The 18,988-nt window shown below is 38.8% G+C and overlaps 1 protein-coding gene across 6 annotated transcripts in view; it reads left to right on the forward strand.

Annotated features, from left to right (window-relative positions):
* PARD3B (par-3 family cell polarity regulator beta) overlaps window positions 1-18,988 on the forward strand; it is a 1,139,106-nt gene that overhangs the window by 636,358 nt on the left and 483,760 nt on the right. For all 6 annotated transcript variants that reach the window (XM_002749672.6, XM_035305418.3, XM_008999274.5 and 3 more), the window contains 2 exons: window positions 4,254-4,439; window positions 18,751-18,921. In XM_002749672.6, coding sequence (XP_002749718.3) covers window positions 4,254-4,439; window positions 18,751-18,921 — 357 coding nt within the window. The remainder of the gene's footprint in view (window positions 1-4,253; window positions 4,440-18,750; window positions 18,922-18,988) is intronic.

Here is an 18,988-nt window from a genome sequence, read left to right on the forward strand (position 1 = left end):
CATGAACCTGTGGATCTAACACTTTTTCAAGTTAATTGTGCTAAAATATATCTTGTTTGGCATCCCTCTCAGTAAAAACTGCCTCCCTATCCTGGGACTTGGGAACATATGAACAGGCAGCCACGCAGCCAGCAGTTGCTAAAACACCTTCTGGGCACTGGTTGCTTTGAATTTGACTGCACTTGGCAATTGTTGATTCAGGGCAGTAGTTCTCAATTGGAGGTGATTTTGACCCCAGGTGACATTTGGCAATGTCTGAAGGCATTTTTGGTTGTCACAGCTTGGCAAAGAGGTACTGTTAATATCTGGTGTGTAGTCCCCAAGGAAGTAGTCAAATATCTTGCAATGCATTGGACAGACACCCACAACAAAAAAAAAATATTAGCTTCAAATATCAGCTGTGCTGAGGTCAAAAAAGCCTAAGTTGAGGGTTCTGTATGATCGGCCCTGGGCAGGTGCTGGTCATAAGGCCTACACCTAAGTGGGGGAAGCATTAGAGTGCCCATTCTGGGCATGGCTTTGGGAATCTCAAGGATGTTGTATCTAGAGACTTGGTTTCTAGTGGCAAAGAATAACAAATAATGAAAAGTTTTAAAACATAAATGAAATTAACAAGATTTCTCTGACTACACCAGCCAGACTTTGTGTATGTGCATGTGTGTGTTTGCACTTTATATCTGTGCGTGAAAAGAGCTGTTGTCTGAAAGATGGAAGTGAGGTAGAATCCAAGGTTTAGATGCACCACTGCTTGTGAGATCGTCATATCGCTAAGGTCTTGCATTTAGGGCACTTGGAGTACTTTATACCCATTTTCATTTTGCTACAAAATGCTGTCTGGGAAGATTTGAGCTTAATTGTCAGAGTTACTGGTTGAACCAGAATTATTGGGAGGAAGCATTCAGCATATTGATTTTTTTAATGTTAGATAAGGGACATTTATTTCTAACAGAGGAAATGGCTGTGTTAACTACCATAATGGCTTCCTTTACCATTTGGGAAGTTTGCTATTATTGGAGGGCACTAATTATGGCTTAAGCTTGGTATAGCATAAGAAAGATAAAACATAACTGAACTTGGGTGAAGAATGTAAATAGCATGGTGTCTTACTGTCATTGTAGAAATCTGTTCTGGAATTTCTTGAGGGGTAGGTTAAATCACGGGATGGACAAAAGTTGAGACACAAGGATACAGTATAGTATAGCAGTGAAGAGTCTAACAGTTGAACTCACAGCATAGAATGCTGGTTACAGACACAGAGGAAGGGGAGATTGGCGAAATGTTGGCCAAATGACATAAAATCTCAGTTAGGAGGAATAAGTTCAAGAAGTGTATCCTACTACATAGTGACTAAAGTTAATAACATTGTAGGGCCAGGCACAGTGGCTTATGCCTGTAATCCGAGCACTTTGGGAGGCAGAGGCGGGTGGATCACGAGGTCAGGAGTTCAAGACCAGCCTGGCCAAGGTAGTGAAACCTCATCTCTAGTAAAAATACAAAAAAAAAAAAAAAAAATTAACTGGGTGTGGTGGTGGGTGCCTGTAATCTCAGCTACTCAGGAGGCTGAGACAGAATTGCTTGAAACCCGGAGGTGGAGGTTGTGTTGAGCTGAGATAGTGCCACTGCACTCCAGCCTTGGCAACAGAACGAGTCTCCGTCTCCAAAAAATAATAGCTAAGTTGAGCTAATTAACATATGCATTACCTTACATTCTTGCCATTATGTTTTAAAATAATAACAACATTATAGTTTATACTTGACAATCTCTAGGAGAGTAGACTTTAAGTGTTCTCAACACATCGACACAAATGGCAAGAATGTAAGGTAATGCATGTGCTAATTAGCCCAATTTAGGTATTCCCCATGTTGTACTCCATAAATATATATAATTTTCATTTGTCAATTAAGGTATACTATTAAAAAGAAAAAAATAATAAAACACCTTTTACATCATAGTTTATCTACAGAAAATGTGCCACCTTAAAATTCTATACTGTTGTTGAAAATGGATATTGAATAATGTCCAACATGAAAATGTAGTAGACTACTCAAAAGTATTCACTAGAGGAAAAGATTAAAAAAGGGAGTCTGACACAGGAACCATGCTGTGCCTGAGCCCCACAAAGGTTCCACATTCCAAGTCTTCTGGACTGTAAGCATGCCATTTATCTGCTCTGCACCTCAGTTTCCTCATCTGTGAAATGGGCATGGCAGTAAACCTGTAGCTTTGTTGTGAGTGTATTAATATGTGCAAAGAACTCAGAAAGGAAGTAGTCAATCATTGTTTGCCTCTGGTGTATTAGTTCTGTTGTATTTTTGAATCTCAGATGTCAGAGACTTAAAAAAAAAATCTTCAAAAGAAAAGATAACCATAATTCGATCTGATTTCTGTTTTGTTTCTACCACTTAAATAATAAATGATAGGTGTCAGTGCAAAGAGTCATTGTCAGTCTTACTGAGAATTAAATATAATTGCCAAAAGAGAAATGATTTTATCATAAAACGAAGTGATTTGAAGGTATTCCTAAAGCAAAACTAGTTCTTGTCTCTTTGTCTCCGATAGAGAAAAGCCAGAGGACCTTTGTAGTTTTTCTGATAAAATGGTGTTCACAGACTTATAGTAGGACAGTGTTTCCTTCAGTTTGCACTTTAATTCAGTGGAACATTATTAGACTGAAATTAAGCAAATCCCAGAGAGGCCTGGAAACATAAATGATTGTGAAACGTTATGCATTCTAAGTTGGGCGTTTTGAAAGACAAAGATGAAGGCTAATAGTTTACATTTAGTACTAAACGCTGTCATTCCAATGGGAAAAAAGACAGCTAGTTTTAATCAAATAATGGGATTTGTTTTTTAGATAATAATAAGTTAGTTAAAAGCGCTAACTTGTAATATATTTGTTAAGCCATAAAGTTTCATTTCTTTGACCAACCTATCGTCAAAATCTTCACAGATAACTTCATTTACAAGAAAATTAAATGAAAGAACTATTTCTTTTAAAGTTAGATGTGGATTTTCTCTATTTGGGGAGGGGTTGAAAATGTCATGTCAGTGGATCTGGCTGTGATCCGACCTCTTAATCCTGTTTTAATTATGGGTTCTTTGCTACTGATTTTATAGTTATATGTGACTGACATTCAGACATTCATAGTAATTTTTTAAATATGTAATTTTACATAAGAGTCCCTTCAATGTGACCTTAGGATAAGAGTCTCTAGATATAATTATAGAGAGGAAAGAACTGCCGACCTGGAGTGAGTTGATTGTTTCCAGGGATATCTCATTCTCAAATTTTCCAGTTGAACACTGGCAGTTTCACACTTCTACAAGCTTGAGAGGAATACAGAAGGGAGACCCGCAAAGATTCTCATGTGGACAGCACTTGTCTGTTCCCACTGCTGTATATTTGAAGATACTAGGGACCAAATAAGATTAACCACATACTTCTCCCTGGAGACCTGTACCCTAAAATATGCCTTTTGCCACCATACTCTGTGTTTCTGGAGAGCAGTATGCTTGCAGCTAGGTGTCATTTGTCAAATATGACATGAATATTTGTTGTGCATAATCATTTTTATTTAGGTTTAAAATTTTAATGGCAGTGAGTTATACTACCTAAAAATGCATGCTGAAAGCGTGAGTTTTGACAAAGTGAAATTTCATTTGATGATATCCATTATAAATCATTTTTCTGTAACTTTAAAATAACATTTCATTTATTCAGTGCTCTGTGTCTTATTAACAAACTTTACCAGTAGTATTGTTTCCGTAGTATGATAGGTCTTAAATTACATATGCCAGGTATTTTCCTGAAATTTTAAGACACTTCTACTCTAAGCTCTGTGTCTTCATCTGTAAAGTGAAGATGTTAAGACTCTGTTATCTTGAAGATCTCTTCTGAGACCCAGGATACCCTAAGTCTAATGTCCAGCTTTTTTTATTATGGAGAATATCCTGCTGAATTTCCAAAGTCTCACAAGGTATTTCAAATTGCATCACTCTAACTTGCCAAACGATCCTCTCTGTTGACCATGACCAACTATTATTCCCTGAGACCTCTTCCCCTGCTCCATGGATGGGATTGTGGCTCCTTGCAGTGAGTGAAGACCAGCCTTTGCCTGCCAGGAGCCGATTAGAGCTGTTAGAGGTCCAGTCATCCTGTCCTGCTGATTGCATCTGTGTCTGCTCATCCAACAGAGTGAAATATTAATCTTCTTTCTTCTCTTCACTCTTTTCATGTGTATTCCCCTAAAAGAAAGGAGAACCTGACTGCTGTGCACTCTCCCTGGAGACCACCGAACAGCTCACCTTTGAGATACCCCTGAATGATTCAGGTTCTGCTGGCCTCGGGGTGAGCTTGAAAGGGAACAAATCTAGAGAAACTGGAACAGACTTGGGGATTTTTATCAAATCCATCATTCATGGAGGTGCTGCTTTTAAGGTGAGTAGAAATGACATTTGTACATCATTTCAGAATGCACTTGGAGATGTGACTGTTGTACTTGGAGACTGAATGGAGAAAGTGTCTGACGACTTGAGGCCACTGAAGTTTTCTTGCCAGATACAGAAAATATGTGTATGAACAGATCTGGGGAATAATTGGTTGCTGTTTTTGTACCTTAACTGGTTATTTTTACTTCTTAGAATTAGCTCTAAAAACCCATCATGATTAGCATTCTTTTTTGCATACTTTTTATTACTCCATTAGGATTCCTCTGAATTTGTAAACCGAGAGTTGAGCCTAAAAATACACAATCAGAAAAACAAAACTAAAAACAAGTAAACATAAAGGCAGCAAATAAGACAATTGCGCTTGCAAGAATGAAAGCTCAGTGGAGCCTCGGAGTGATTGTAGTATAAATTAAAGGCCATTTATCACATTTTATACACTTGAAGAAAACCGTGGTGCCTGGAATGCATATTTCCTCTTGAACACTTGGAGAAGCTTATAGGTTTCCAGAAAAAGAAAGAAGATCATGCCTCTGTCCTTCCACCTCAGGGTGAGCAATGTGTGAATGGCTGTTAATACAGTGTACTAGTTAGCTAGACGGGTCATGTTCAAGTCCAGGTCACTCCTCACTACCTAAGTGGAAACTTAGGCCGGGGACTTGGCCAGCTGTTTCCCATTTCCTCACCTGTAGAATGGTGATAATAAGTAATACCTACTTCATAGGCTTCTAGTATTAAGTAAATTAATACACACAATGTGATGAAAACAGTAAAGTGATTATAGAGGAAGGATACATGTTTGCATTTCTCATCACCATCTTTTTGATCTCATATTGTGCAAGGTTTGAATTCTGCCTTGCCTACTCTCTCCCTCTGTGAATGTAGGCAAGCTGCTTAGCCTTGACATGACTCAGTTTCCTCATTTGTGAAATTAGCAGTACCTGCCTCCTCGTGCTGATGTTAAGACTAAAAGAGACAATATGTGTCAAGTGCTTAGCACAGTGCCTGTCACCAGATGCTGATAAATGTTAGCTATCTGAAAATAATCTTGATATGAATAATGTCTGCCTTCTCCTGTAGCAAAGCCAAGAAGGCCCCATTAGACTATACAGAACATCCCTGCACCTAGAATTCTGATTCTGTTGAAGCACCTGTCTTCTCACACTTACCCTTCCACTCTTGTTTCAGACTAGACATGGAAATAATGCCTTTTTCATTGGGAAATAAATGCACTCTGGATAGATACCTCTTTAGGTTTAGTTAGCTTTTGTCCCATAATAATAACTCCTTCGTTTAGTTAGCTTTTGTCCCATAATAAATAATCATAATTTTTTGGTACTATACATCAGTAAACCTTTATTTTTCTTATAGCTCTATGCAGGGGAGTTGGGGTGTGGGAAGGATTCTGATTCAGGCTGGTGTGTCTTGATCCCACTGTAACTATGATGACCTGAGTGTGCTCCACTTTTTTTGAGATGGAGTCTTGCTCAGTCACCCAGGCTGGAGTGCAGTGGCATGATTTAGGCTCACAGCAACCTCTGCCTCCAGGGTTCAAGCAATTCTCCTGCCTCAGCTGCCCAAGCAGCTGGGACTACAGGCATACACCACCACGCCCAGCTAATTCTTGTATTTTTAGTAGAGATAGGGTTTCACCATATTGGCCAGACTGGTCTTGATCTCCTGACCTCATCATCCACCCACCTCGGCCACCCAAAGTGCTGGGATTAAAGGCATGAGCCACTGCACCCAGCCTAAGTGTGCTCCCCTTCGTTCTCCCACCCCTCGGATCAGCTGGCTAGCTGGGCCACGTCCCTCTCATTCCTCGAGGTGTCAGAGGGCCAGCAGCTGTGAGTGAATCCTCACAATGCCCAGGTTCCAAACTGGCACATTGTCACCCCACACATAGGCCACTGGTCAAAGCAACTCATATGGCTGAGTCCAAGGTTAAGCAGTAGAAAACACACTCCACCCACAATGAAGCTATGGCAAAGATGAGGATGCAGAAAAGGGTAAAGAATTGAGTTGAATCATTTAATCTATAAAACTGGCTCAGAAATACATGATCAGGAGCAAAAGAGTAGTAATAGTAACAGCAACAACAACAACAACAATAGCAACAAACATTTATTGTGCTTAGTATATGCTGACTCTAAGGTAGGTGTTTTATATGGATTCTCTAACTTTATTTTTCACATTTACACTGGATTGTTTTCAGACCATTTTATCAAAGTGGAAATTATAGATTAGAGCCTTTACTGCCTTTCCTATGGTCAGATAGCCAGGAATTACTTTAAGATTTGAATCCAGGCAGTCTGACTCCAGAGCCTGTGTCATGCTGCACTGAAATGAAGGCTCTTTCATATGATCCATTCACATTAGAGAGCAGGGCCCATTGGACTGGGGCTGTCTTGTATGGTGCTATCATCCTTAGCCAAGCTGTCTAAATATGTGCTAGGTTTGAGGTTGAGTTCTTGGTCATGTTTGTGGATACCAGCTTGAAATTATTCTTCTTATTCCTAATGACAGCTCAATTTGCAGAATTTATTCCAAGTAAAATTGAAACTGAGATGACTTTTTGGAAATTAAAAGCAAACATCTTAGCTTTTTTTATGGGCAATAACTTAAGCTCGAGCAGATATTGGCGAGCACAGGTTTAATATGTATATCCATGTTTGTGTAAGTGAGCATCTCCTTACCTAAGCAATTTCTAACAGTCCTGTTTCTTGCAGAAAGATTTCACTTTCCATTTATGTAAATTTCTTTCCTGACACTGGTCTGCTGAGTCAGACGATCACACCATTAAAAACCACTGGACAGCATATTTATAGCTGATCTTAAACAGTAAAAGGCATCAATCATGAACTCAGCCTTCTTGTGAATGTTTAGTATCTATTTGTCTTGTTTACCTTTTGCAGTGTAAAGGGTAGAGGCCTGGGATTTGTTCACAAGAAATCTGATTAACCGGGAAAAAAAAAGTATTTTTCCATTCTCCTACTGCTGTTCCAGTAATCTACTGTTACTCCTAGCACATTTCCACAGGTTCTGTGATTCAGGATTCTGTCTTAGGAAAATTGTTTTGAGACTTTGCTGCTGTCCCTGTTGAGAGGATACAAATGTAACAGACCACAATGTCCCTGGGGCAGAGGAGAGATAAGCATTGGGAACATCTACCTTAGCATCTGGCCCTAGGTTTTTACCTGAAATCAACAAAATAATCTCTCAACCAGAGCACAGGCTTTTTCTCCTGTCCCTTCATACCACTAATTTGTTCTTAGGGTGTTCTTCCCTTTACGGAAGGTGGATTTTTTGAAAACTAAACTACTTGGAAAGGTATGACCAAATTCTTCTGTGCATTCTGTGTGCTGGATTCTCCTGGGGGCTTCTGTTGGTATAAACAAAGATAGGCTACTTCTTGCCAGATGTAAAACCCCTGAATAACTTGACTCTAATTAAGGCCCTTTATTTTTTGCTTTTTGTTTTTTGTTTTTCCTTAACTCTCAGGCTACTGCTTTCTATCATGTCATCTCTTGCTTGAGTTATTTCTAATAGAGATATAAATCTCTCTATTTGGAAACAAGAGCAGCCAGCTACTCTAGGACACCCTCTTGGAAGGAAGTCCCTGACTCATTCTAAAAACCAACTGAACAATATTTTTATCCTTCTCAGAATTCTTCAAATGCTTAATCTCATCTTGATATTTAACTTTAAGTCTGTGCATTAAGAAATAAAGCCCAGGAACTCTTCTCTTCATGCGTCAGGCTGCAACACTTTGGATTACAGCTGATTTGTCATACAAAGTTCTTCATAGGCGCCTCTGAAGCATGACTTGTAGCTCTGCCTCTTAGTGTACTATGTGGCCACTGACCATAACAGCAAAATATTACTTCTTGGAGCACTGATGCTAATATGCTTAAGCATTAGCATGCATTACATGTTTGTGGTTTCATTTGGTTTCTCTCTTTCTTCCTGGGCATTGGCCCCTGACATACAGTGTGATTGCTTCTAGAACTAAAATATACTAAATACAAGCATATATGTCAAGTGCTCCTGAAAGAATTATGAGCAGAATGAAATTATGACATCCACAAGAATGATTTTCTAAAATTCTGCTTTTGTGGTTGAAATTTAAAGTGAATGTGGTGGTGGTATTGCTGTTAAGTAAAAAGAAGTATCGTCTTTGCTGCAGGTAGAAAAAATACCTTGAGATTGCTTATACCCATTACTCTAGATAGTAAAAGAAAAAGTACCTTGAGAAAAATACTGCCCTTTCCCTAAATCCACATCAAAATTTGCTTTTTATGTTATCCAGGAAAGCAGAAATAAAGTCTCAATGATCAGTCTAATGATGTTAGATATTTTTATGTTCATTTGCTAAACATTTTAAATTCATTTTGAGATCAGTGGGTTTTTTTTGCTTTGCTTTGCACTTTAGGTTCTGGTGTACATTTGAAGAACATGCAGGATTGTTGCATAGGTACATACATGGCAATGTGGTTTGCTGCCTCCATCCCCATCACTTATATCTGGCATTACTACCCATGTTATCCCTCCCCAACTCCCTATTCCCCTCTGTCCCCCCAGTCCCTCCCCATAGACCTCAGTGTGTGATGCTCCCTTCCCTGTGCCCATGTGTTCTCAGTGTTCAGCACCTGCCTATGAGTGAGAAGATGTGGTGTTTGATTTTCTGTTCTCGTGTCAGTTTGCTGAGAATGATGGTTTCCAGGTTCATCCATGTCCCTACAAAGGTCATGAACTCATTGGTTTTTTTATGGCTACATAATATTCCATGATGTATATGTGCCACATTTTCCTTGTCCAGTCTATCATCGATGGGCATTTGGATTGGTTCCAAGTCTTTGCTATTGTAAACAGTGCTGCAAGGAACATAGGTGTTCATATGTCTTTATAATAGAACGATTTATAATCCTTTGGACATATACCCAGTAATGGGATTCTGGGTCAAATCGAATTTCTATTTATAGGTCCTTGAGGAATCCCCACACTGTCTTCCACAATGGTTGAACTAATTTACACTTCCACCAACAATGTAAACGTGTTCCTATTTCTCCACATCCTCTCCAGCATCTGTTGTCTCCAGATTTTTAATGATCGCCATTCTAATTGGCATGAGATGGTATCTCAGTGTAGTTGTGATTTGCATTTCTCTAATGACCAGTGACGATGAGCATTTTTTCGTATGTTTGTTGGCCTAATATATGTCTTCTTTTGAAAAGTGTCTGTTCATATCCTTCGTCAGATATTGTAATAACATACTGTAGTGAGAATAAAAGTTGCATGAAATCTGTTGTACCAGTTCTGAATGATGTTTTTGATTTTAGTATTCTGACTTTGGAAATGGTATAGCCTGTTGAAACTTTGACATAGTAAAAATTTTAATTTAAAGGCAATTTTTGCTAAGGGAAAAATGTCATGTATCAGGTAGATTGTTTAAGGGCTGTTAAATAGAATACATTTAAGAATATCAGTTATTCTCTAGAAAATTAATTAGCCAGGTTTGTGCTTAATAAATGCTACTTGATGATGATGAAATTAAGTGAAAGAAAAATGCCTGACATGGCTAATTGTAAATGTATGCACTCAGAATATGAAATAGACATAATTGAAGTAATTTGATTCCTGTATGCTTAGGAAACTTGGGATGTTCCTTCTGAAAGATGAAGGTTTTCATAATCTGCACTATTTAGTAATGGGTAAAAGATAGAATTTTAACTAATGCAAGCAATCCTGATATTTTTAAATGAATAAACTCTAAATTTTTTGAGAGAAAATGCACAGCTCTAGAATATCCAAGAACATGGCACTTGATCCTGAAACTTCATGTCTGATTGTCATGTGGGACATTTAACGGCATCCAAACTACTTAGCTCCAGTAGGAGTTCCCAGCGTTACTAATTTCCACCCCTTTCTCTGCCGGTATCTATAAATCATGTGATAGATCTATAATTAATGAATTCAAAGGAAGATAAAAGGGACAGCATTTTAAGGAGCACTAATGTTAAATAATTTCTTCAACTGGCCATTTTTCTTAAAATTTATAATGTTTTCTACTGGTGGGAGAACCTTGAGGATCCTTACTGGTAGTCAGTGTCTTCCAAGCTTTCACCTCTGGCAAAAGGACCAGATAGTTTGGGTATGTAAAAGTGCCACTGAAAATCCTCAGATGTAAGAAGCCAAACACTAACATTTTATTTCTAAACACAAAGATGTGATACATTTTAAGGACAATTAAAAGCAGGAACTTTGCCTGGAAACAGACATAAGTTCATAATCACTATATACCGAGTAAGAATTTGACCTTAAACAGGAAATTATTAATTTATGCATAGGAAAAATATTTTAGCTAATTTTCTGTTCAAACAAAACTGAAAATGCTAGCATATGTTAATTCATATAGTCAGGCTTATTTCTATGAATTTTCTACAGTAGTAACTACTTAATTAAAATGTAATATAACATTACTTTTAAAATCTCAAAATAGCTGGCACAGTAATAGGCACCTGTATTTCCAACTACTAGGAAGGCTGAGGCAGGAGGATCACTTGAGCTTAGGAGTTCCAGATTGTAGTGCAGTATAATGGCACCTGTGAACAGTCAGTGTGCTGTAGCCTGGGCAACACAGTGAGACCCCATCTCTTTAAAACAAATCTTATAATACCAGCATCTATCATTGTTTTTTCTTGCTGATCTTTATCGCTTTTGCATTTTTATTTCATGAATGGAAATGGAAACAGAAAATAAATTTACATGTATATTATACTGAATAAAATTTTAGAATGCTGCAACATTTTGATGTGTATTTTGGACTCCATGATCATCTCAGTGGGCTTGAAAAAAAAGTTAAGAGTTGATAGTCCTAATGAAAAAGGAGCTTATAATCTACAAAAGTTGATATAGCATGCTAATGATGCTTTGGCTCTGAAAATAGTGACTTTCCCTTGAAAAGCTATATTAATCTTAATCATAGGTACCTATAGGCCATATATATGTACACACACACACACACACACACACGACAGTCACTAGAAAGATGGGTACAAACCAGAATGCCAGAACAAAACTTGACTGCAGTATAAACTCTGCATACTACACACACGTTTTTGTTCCGGCATTCTGGTTTATACCCATTTTTCTAGTGACTGGTTTTAGGCAGTCTCAGTACAAACAAGTGCAAGTGCATAAAAAACAACAACAAGTAAATCAATAAGATAAATATGTTGAAATGGCTTCCAAGTTTCTAACCTGGTTAGGCATTCATGCAAATTACTGTGAATTCATATGTAACCTATATGCTTTAACAAGCTTCTTTTTAATCTGGTTTTCTAGGCCAAAGTTAATTAAGAGCAGATAATCAGGAAGGGGATAGGAAAGGATGGAGAGGAAACGGGAATGACAGGAAAGGAAAAAGTATAAAACGAGCATGGAATGTTATTACTGTATAGTACAGCGGAGAATATGTCTGACGGTTTGAAGTCAGTGCTTCTCCAAGGTTCTTGCAGAAGAAATTTTAACATTCAATATGGCCGTAGTAGAGGCCATAAGTTGCAGTATATTTGTTTATGCTCCCTATTTTTCCAGAATGAGTTTAAAATGGAAAGATTTGTAATACATTTTGAAAGTAGTATTTCAGAATGATTTATACATATGTTAATTCATGTAGTCAGGCCTCATCCAATAAGCCTGACTATATGATTATGTATCCCATGGCGTTCTAAAAAATATCTTTCAGTTATCTAAAAAAATAAAACGTGAAAAAGCTTCACAGGCCCACAGGTGATTTACTGCCGGAACTTCACTGGTTTTCCACATAGAAATGGAGGGAGGTTCTTAAGACAATAAGCTGAATTACATACAGTTAAATTTTACAATATTTGAACAAGTGGAGATAGGGCCAGTACAGAGAAAGTAATCAAGCTTTCCTTTTACAATTCTGAACATTCTCTGAATATGCGCTAGCATATTTAAGACAGCTTAGGTTCCTGAATCTCTCACAGTTACAGTTTGTAGATGAAACTTACACCAGGACCAAAGCACCTGACTTAATTTAGCAAGCACTTCTGGAACATTTAGTGTGAGTTAAGTAACACTATATAATGGACTAAATACAGCATACTTAAAATTACCCTTTGTATAATCTAGGAAGCTAGTGGCACAATACTTTAAATATATAAACAACACTAATATGATAAGAGCTATGATAGGCAAGTGTGAAAAGTATCATGGGTGTTGAGATGTTGGAGCATTTAATTCTGGGGAGAAAACTATGAAAGGAAGGCAATTGCTGAGGCTTGTTTGGGGTGATGGGTAAGTAGACTTTGAAGAGGTGAGCAGGAATGCAAAGGGCATTTCGGACAGAAGGAAGAATGTGGGCCAAATCACCGAGGTTTGTACACCAGAAGACAGTCTGATGTCCCTGGAAAATAGAGGCCTTATTTGGGACGAATGGCTGTCTTCACATGAGCTGAAACCATGTGAAACATGTACTAACTTTTTTGTTTTAACAACTGTAGTTTAAAAATCTTGATTCATTCTTGCCCTTCCATTGCAATTGTTTTTAAATGAAGGCAAATGGTTTCAATCTGGAATACAAGGTTCTTTTCTTAGTTTAGGATTTTTTTGTTTGTTTGATTTGTTTTTTCAAAAAATACAGTAGGCAGATGTTGTCATAGAGTGATTGTAGGGTCCTGAGAAGGATTTGCTGAGGATAATACCCTCCCTCGATCAGGTACCATCTTGCCTGGGTCCTACCCTATTCCAGGGAACATCTGCTCTGCAACCTGAAGTCAAGCTTTTGGGGTTTGGGATCTGGGTGTTGATAATATCCCAGGAGGCCGTACCAAGGGCCCTGTTAGAAGCATGCAGAGGCAGAAGCCAACATCTGGTCATGATTAATCCTCTCAACACCCTGGACTAATGTGGACTGGCCTTGGGCCACAGCCAGCTGCCCCTGGGAAAGCCAGCCCACTTTCTCGTGCTTCTCTCATATTCTTCTGTGGCTAGTTCAGTTCTTTGCCTTGGCTTTCTTACTCTTTCCTTTGTATTCATTAGAATTTGAGAGGTAACAGGGTAGTTGGGGGGAGGGTTTTATCAAAAAATTTGCCAAGCCAGGTGGATTAAGCCACACAACATTGCCAGTAATCATGGAAGAGGAAGTACCCAAGCACCAGTGAATATACCACTGGAGATGAACAATAAGGTCATGGGACCCCCCAGAAATCATAGCTACGCTTTAGTGGACGCGTGGAGTACCCTATAGCATACACAATGACCCCTTACTCTAAAAAGTTATTTGTCCCATATGTACAATTGTGGAAGGACCCTGATGTAAATATTTGTTTTTTCAAAATGAGGATCTGTAGCTTTTATTAGGTTCTCAAAGGAGTCTAAGAGCCATTAAGGTTAAGAATCACTAGCAGATTGTTTGAAAGCATGGCTTGCAGAGTGACCCAGACCTAGTTCAAATCTGTTTTTAGAAACATGACTTGTAACAATTTATTTAACCTCTTCTTTAATAAAATGGGGCAAGCAATCTCAAATGTACAGGGTGTCTCCAAGGAGTCAATTGTCTATTACATTTAAAGGGTTTTAGCATGATGCCCGGAGTGGAAACTCATTGTCATTAATATTGTGCCTTAATAATCTCTAGAAGTCTGAATTTAGAAGCAACATAGCATAAAGGATTTGTGTCCTTAGCTTTAGAGATGAGGAGACCTGGCTATGGCCATACCCTTTGACAAGTCACTTAATTTCTCTGAACCTTCATCTTTACATCTCCTAAATAGCAGAAAGTAGCATTTTGGTGTATCACAGGGTTGCTCTAAGGAATGAATGGGCATGGTCTGGTGTCTACAGCCATACCCACCTGAAGGCATCCAATCTTGGAAGCTAAGAAATGAATGGGCAAATATATGCAAAAGACATGCACAAGGACTAGCCTATATTAGATGCTCAGTAAAACGAAGATGTCATACTCAAATGTTTGTCTCCTGGTCTACTGTGTGTCCTGTGATAGGACCAGTTAAAGATGATGAGACTGAAACCAGGCCAGGACATGGAGAAGACCTAACCTCGTACCGGGTTTTTTTGTTCTGAAGTGCACTAAAGAAGTTACATTTTGTCTTTACTCTTTTCTCCTGATTATTTTTAGTATGTTTTTCTTTCCTTTGGGAATTTCCTTTACTTCTTTCTAGCATGAGGATGGATAGAGTTGGTTATAGGTGGGGGTGGTGCCAGAAGCAGGGAACATAATTGAAGTCTTTTTGTTTAGAAGTCTGATGGGAGTAATACAGGAAGAAAAAGGAGAGGGAGGGAGGGAGGGAGGGAAGGAGAGAGAGAGAGAGAGAGAGAGAGAGACAGAGAGAAAGAGTGTTTGTGTGAGAATGTGTGAGTGTGATAGAATATTTGAAGTATGACCCAGATGAAATAAATATCCTAGAATTACCAAATAATATCCTTAAATTTTTGAGTTCATTTATGTAAAGTCAGTTGGAAGTTAATATTCTCATGCCCAAATATTTACTAGAATATAATATTAATTTTAAAAACCATAAAAAGCTAATTTTCTTTGTCCAAATTATCCCAAAGCAAATGGGACATATACAATTTTGGGAGAGATTTGATGAATTTTTGAATAATGAGCTCTTCATTGAATCAGCTTCATTCTAGGTCAAGACTGGACATAGACGTGCATGTATGTATGTTTCTCGTTTCCTGTCTTTTTGTCTTCTGTTGTATGTCTGGATTTTATACTGTGCTCCCTTCCAGGAGACATCTGGTAGCATATTGTCCTCTCTGGTTTTGAAAGTTTTTTTTCTTGAAGCATTACCCTATTAGGGACTAGTCATTGTCATTTATGTAGAAGACAGAATGGTTCTATCTTCTACATAAGATACTGTTATTGGTGAACTCTCTTTTTGTTGGGAACTTATCTTCCACATAAGATAGAACCGTTCTATCTTCTACATAAGATAGAATAGGGAACACTGTAGAATTCAGGACTTGGGCTATTCTGTTCCAACTCTGACCTTAACCAGCTGAGCAAGTCTAGTATCTGTGGAAGTGCCTTTTCCTAATAGGTGTTCGATAAATGGCTTCTCATCCTCTCTGAGCATCACATTAGTCATCTGTAAACAGAAGAGGTTGGACGAGATGACCCTCCAGCTCTAAATTCTGTGATTATATTCTAAATGTTAGGACAACATGGTGCTTACTGGCATCACCATTAATGAAATTACACATCATTTATCTTATAAAGAAAAAGTACACACCAATAACAACAGACCAGCCAACCCTGAAAATGAGAGTGTGTGGATTTTTATTGCACCCACAACTCTCTGGTGAGGCTTGTGATGAATGTGAATGTCTTTGAAAAAATTTTTCAGCTGCCCTGAGGTGACCTGAACTGTCTTTTTGTTTGGGACTTGGTTACAGGAGACATGTCTTATTTCAGTGTCATTCTGCATGCTTGAGACTTAGAATGTAGCTGAAAACAAAGAAAAATAAAAGTTTGTGCTTAATAACTGTTGATTTTACCAAAAAAAAAAAAGTTCTCCTATCTTCTTGTCTGTTGCCTGCCTCTTTACTCTGATCTTGTCTCATACTTCACAGAAAAGGTTCACAAGAGATTACCAGGTGGGATCTCACTCATATTTCCTTCCTTCCATCTCTAGAGGTACCCGTAAAGCTTCCATCTTTATCCTGTTTCTTCCTGTCATAGCAGATGAGGTGTCCTGCAAAGACAAAGCACTGCAAAATCTGAACATTTCCTGCTAACCTCATTTCCTGTCAATAGGACTAAGACCAGGACCTGGATTCAACTCTTCTGCTTCCTCCTCCTCTTTAAAAACCACACATCAGTCTCCAGTCATCCTAAAAAGATTTTTAGTAATGAGATTCAGCCAAATAGTGCTCCTTTCTCATATGACAATAGAACAGAATAATTTCCCAAGTTGTATCTCACTTCACACTTCACATAACCAAACTATTAAAGGCATTTTTGTCGTATCTTTTTTTTTTTTTCTTAGAGGGAAACAAGAGTTTCTCTCTCATTGCCCAGGCTGGAGTACAATGGCATGATCTTGGCTCACTGCAAGCTCCACCTCCTGGGTTCAAGTGATTCTCCTGCCTCAGCCTCCTGAGTAACTGGGATTACAGGCATGTGCCAACACACCCAGTTAGTTTTGTATTTTTAGTAGAGATGGGGTTTCTCCATGTTGGTCAGGCTGGTCTCGAACTCCCAACCTCAGGTGATCTGCCCACCTCAGCCTCCCAAAGTGCTGGGATTATAGACATGAGCCACCACGCCTGACCTGTCATATCCCATTTTATGTAGCCTTATTCTTTTTGTGCCTCACTCAAAATTGGATAACAGAAATGAAGAGATTTCTTTTTTGTTTGGCCTTTCCTGTAAATCTCCATTCCAGACTTGCTCCAAATTAGGGTAAATGTTAACTGAAGTGGGAAAGCAAGAGGAAGGCAGGGGACATTAAGCTCTGAGGAGGCGGTCACTTAAATGGTTTACATCTCTGACTTGACGCCCTTGTCTATTAATCCCATTGCCCTGCTGTCTCCATTTCTTACCTGAGTGAGTGTGTCCTCCCATGCGAGCGGCCTCTGCAATCCCACCCATGTGGCTAACACCCTCTCCAGCAGGCAGCGTGGGCAGTGCGTCTTCATGAGGGCGTTCGCTCTGGGGAAAAACAGCTCTCGCCACACTCTCTTTTCTCTGCCGTCAGCAGAGGCACTTCCTCAGGCCATCTCCTGCTACATTTGTCCAAGTTTAACAACCCGTCCACATAGTTCCTCACCCAAAGCTGTCTGGTTGGTTTCTATTGTTTATTGTGTGTGTCTGGCTATCTCATTTCTTAGGAAGGTTTTTTCTTTTCCATTTCATTCTGGTACTTTGACCACAAATCCCAGATACTTCTCACCACAAGAACTCTTTAACTTTTCCTTTCCCTATTTTAATGTTGCACAGCTGTAGTCTAGAGACAAGAAACCAAGGGGATTGTAGTGGGAGAACTAAAGAGTTAAGATTCATGGAATCCTTTGACTCACTTTTGTGGCCTAGAACAAGTTACATTTTTTTTCCTCAGTTACCTTTTCTGTAAAATGTTTATGAAAATATAAATCTACTTCATTTTTTGGGTTCTTTGAGAATCGCTACAGGTAATTTATGGAAGAATCCTCTGTAAGAGTAAACTGTTACACACACCTACTGTTATTTCTGTTAACTTTATTAGCAGCAGTATGATGACATTCCTAATCACGGCTGGGCCTCACAGCAAGAACTTTCTACCTCATTGTAGAATAGGTGGAGAGCATGTACCCCAAGTCTGACTGTCAACATTTCAAGAGTCTTTGTTCTGGGGCTGCCTTTGGGGAAATGCACTGTGGTCCCTTCAAGCTATTTTCTAGGCAAAGCAGCCATCCCAGTGTGTCAGCTACTGCTCTAGGCCTCTGCTTGTGAGGGACTTCTGGCTGAAAATGGTCAGTGCCTCACTCACTGAGAAGTGAATGAGAGGGCAGTCTGAGCTGCCTATTCATATGCCAAGGTTCTTTGTACTTTGTAGTAAGTGGTATTTTTTCCTGAAGATGCTGGGTGAAAGTACTCATCTGTCAGAGCCTCCTCGAAAAAAACCTTGTAATTCTTTATGTCAAACTTTTCCACCAGAAGCTATCAGGGCAAACTGATCCTTTTCTCTACACTTCTGTGTTCTTTTGCAGACAAGCAACTTTGTGGTTGTGTTAGATAAAATTATGTGCTTTTTTTTTTGGCATTGTTCAATAGAGCTAGCAATGATATCAGGAGACATGTTGCTACTGTCAAACATGCAGCATTTATGCACAATGTCTCTCTGTGCCTGAAAAGGCAAATTCTCATTTCAAGAGTCATGACTACCTCCTTTGGTTTCCAAACCCCCTTCCATTGAGTCAACAACATGGTGTCTGCCAGAGCAAATGGCAGAATCGGGTCAGATTAGCATGCTTGCCAAAGATTTAGGTAAGAGGCATTATACAAATGTCTAAATTATTGCAGCTCAGGACTCTAAGATTTCTAAAAAATACTTTCACACAATTCATTATTATTGGTATTTGTGACTATCTGATAAGCTCCAGAACCTTTTTCTGCCATGGAAAATAAATCACTTCTAACAGCTGGGGTTTTTTGTCTTTTTTTTATTTTATTTTTTTTTATTTTTCAACTTGAACTTTTTCCCCCAAACACCACATGTCATCACCATAGTTTCCCCTGTTGAATACTTTTTTTCTTTCTTCTGCCTTAGGATGGTCGTCTGCGAATGAATGACCAGCTGATTGCAGTTAATGGGGAATCTCTTTTGGGAAAGTCCAACAACGAAGCTATGGAAACACTTAGGCGGTCAATGTCCATGGAGGGAAACATACGAGGGATGATCCAGCTGGTGATTCTGAGGAGGCCAGAGAGGCCAATGGAGGTGAGGCAAACCTTGACTCTCCGAAGCAAGTTGCCCAAATTGCTACCAGAATATGCAGACTTCCATT

The sequence above is a fragment of the Callithrix jacchus genome, chromosome 6, assembly GCF_049354715.1.
Source record: "Callithrix jacchus isolate 240 chromosome 6, calJac240_pri, whole genome shotgun sequence".
Taxonomy (NCBI): domain Eukaryota; kingdom Metazoa; phylum Chordata; class Mammalia; order Primates; family Cebidae; genus Callithrix; species Callithrix jacchus.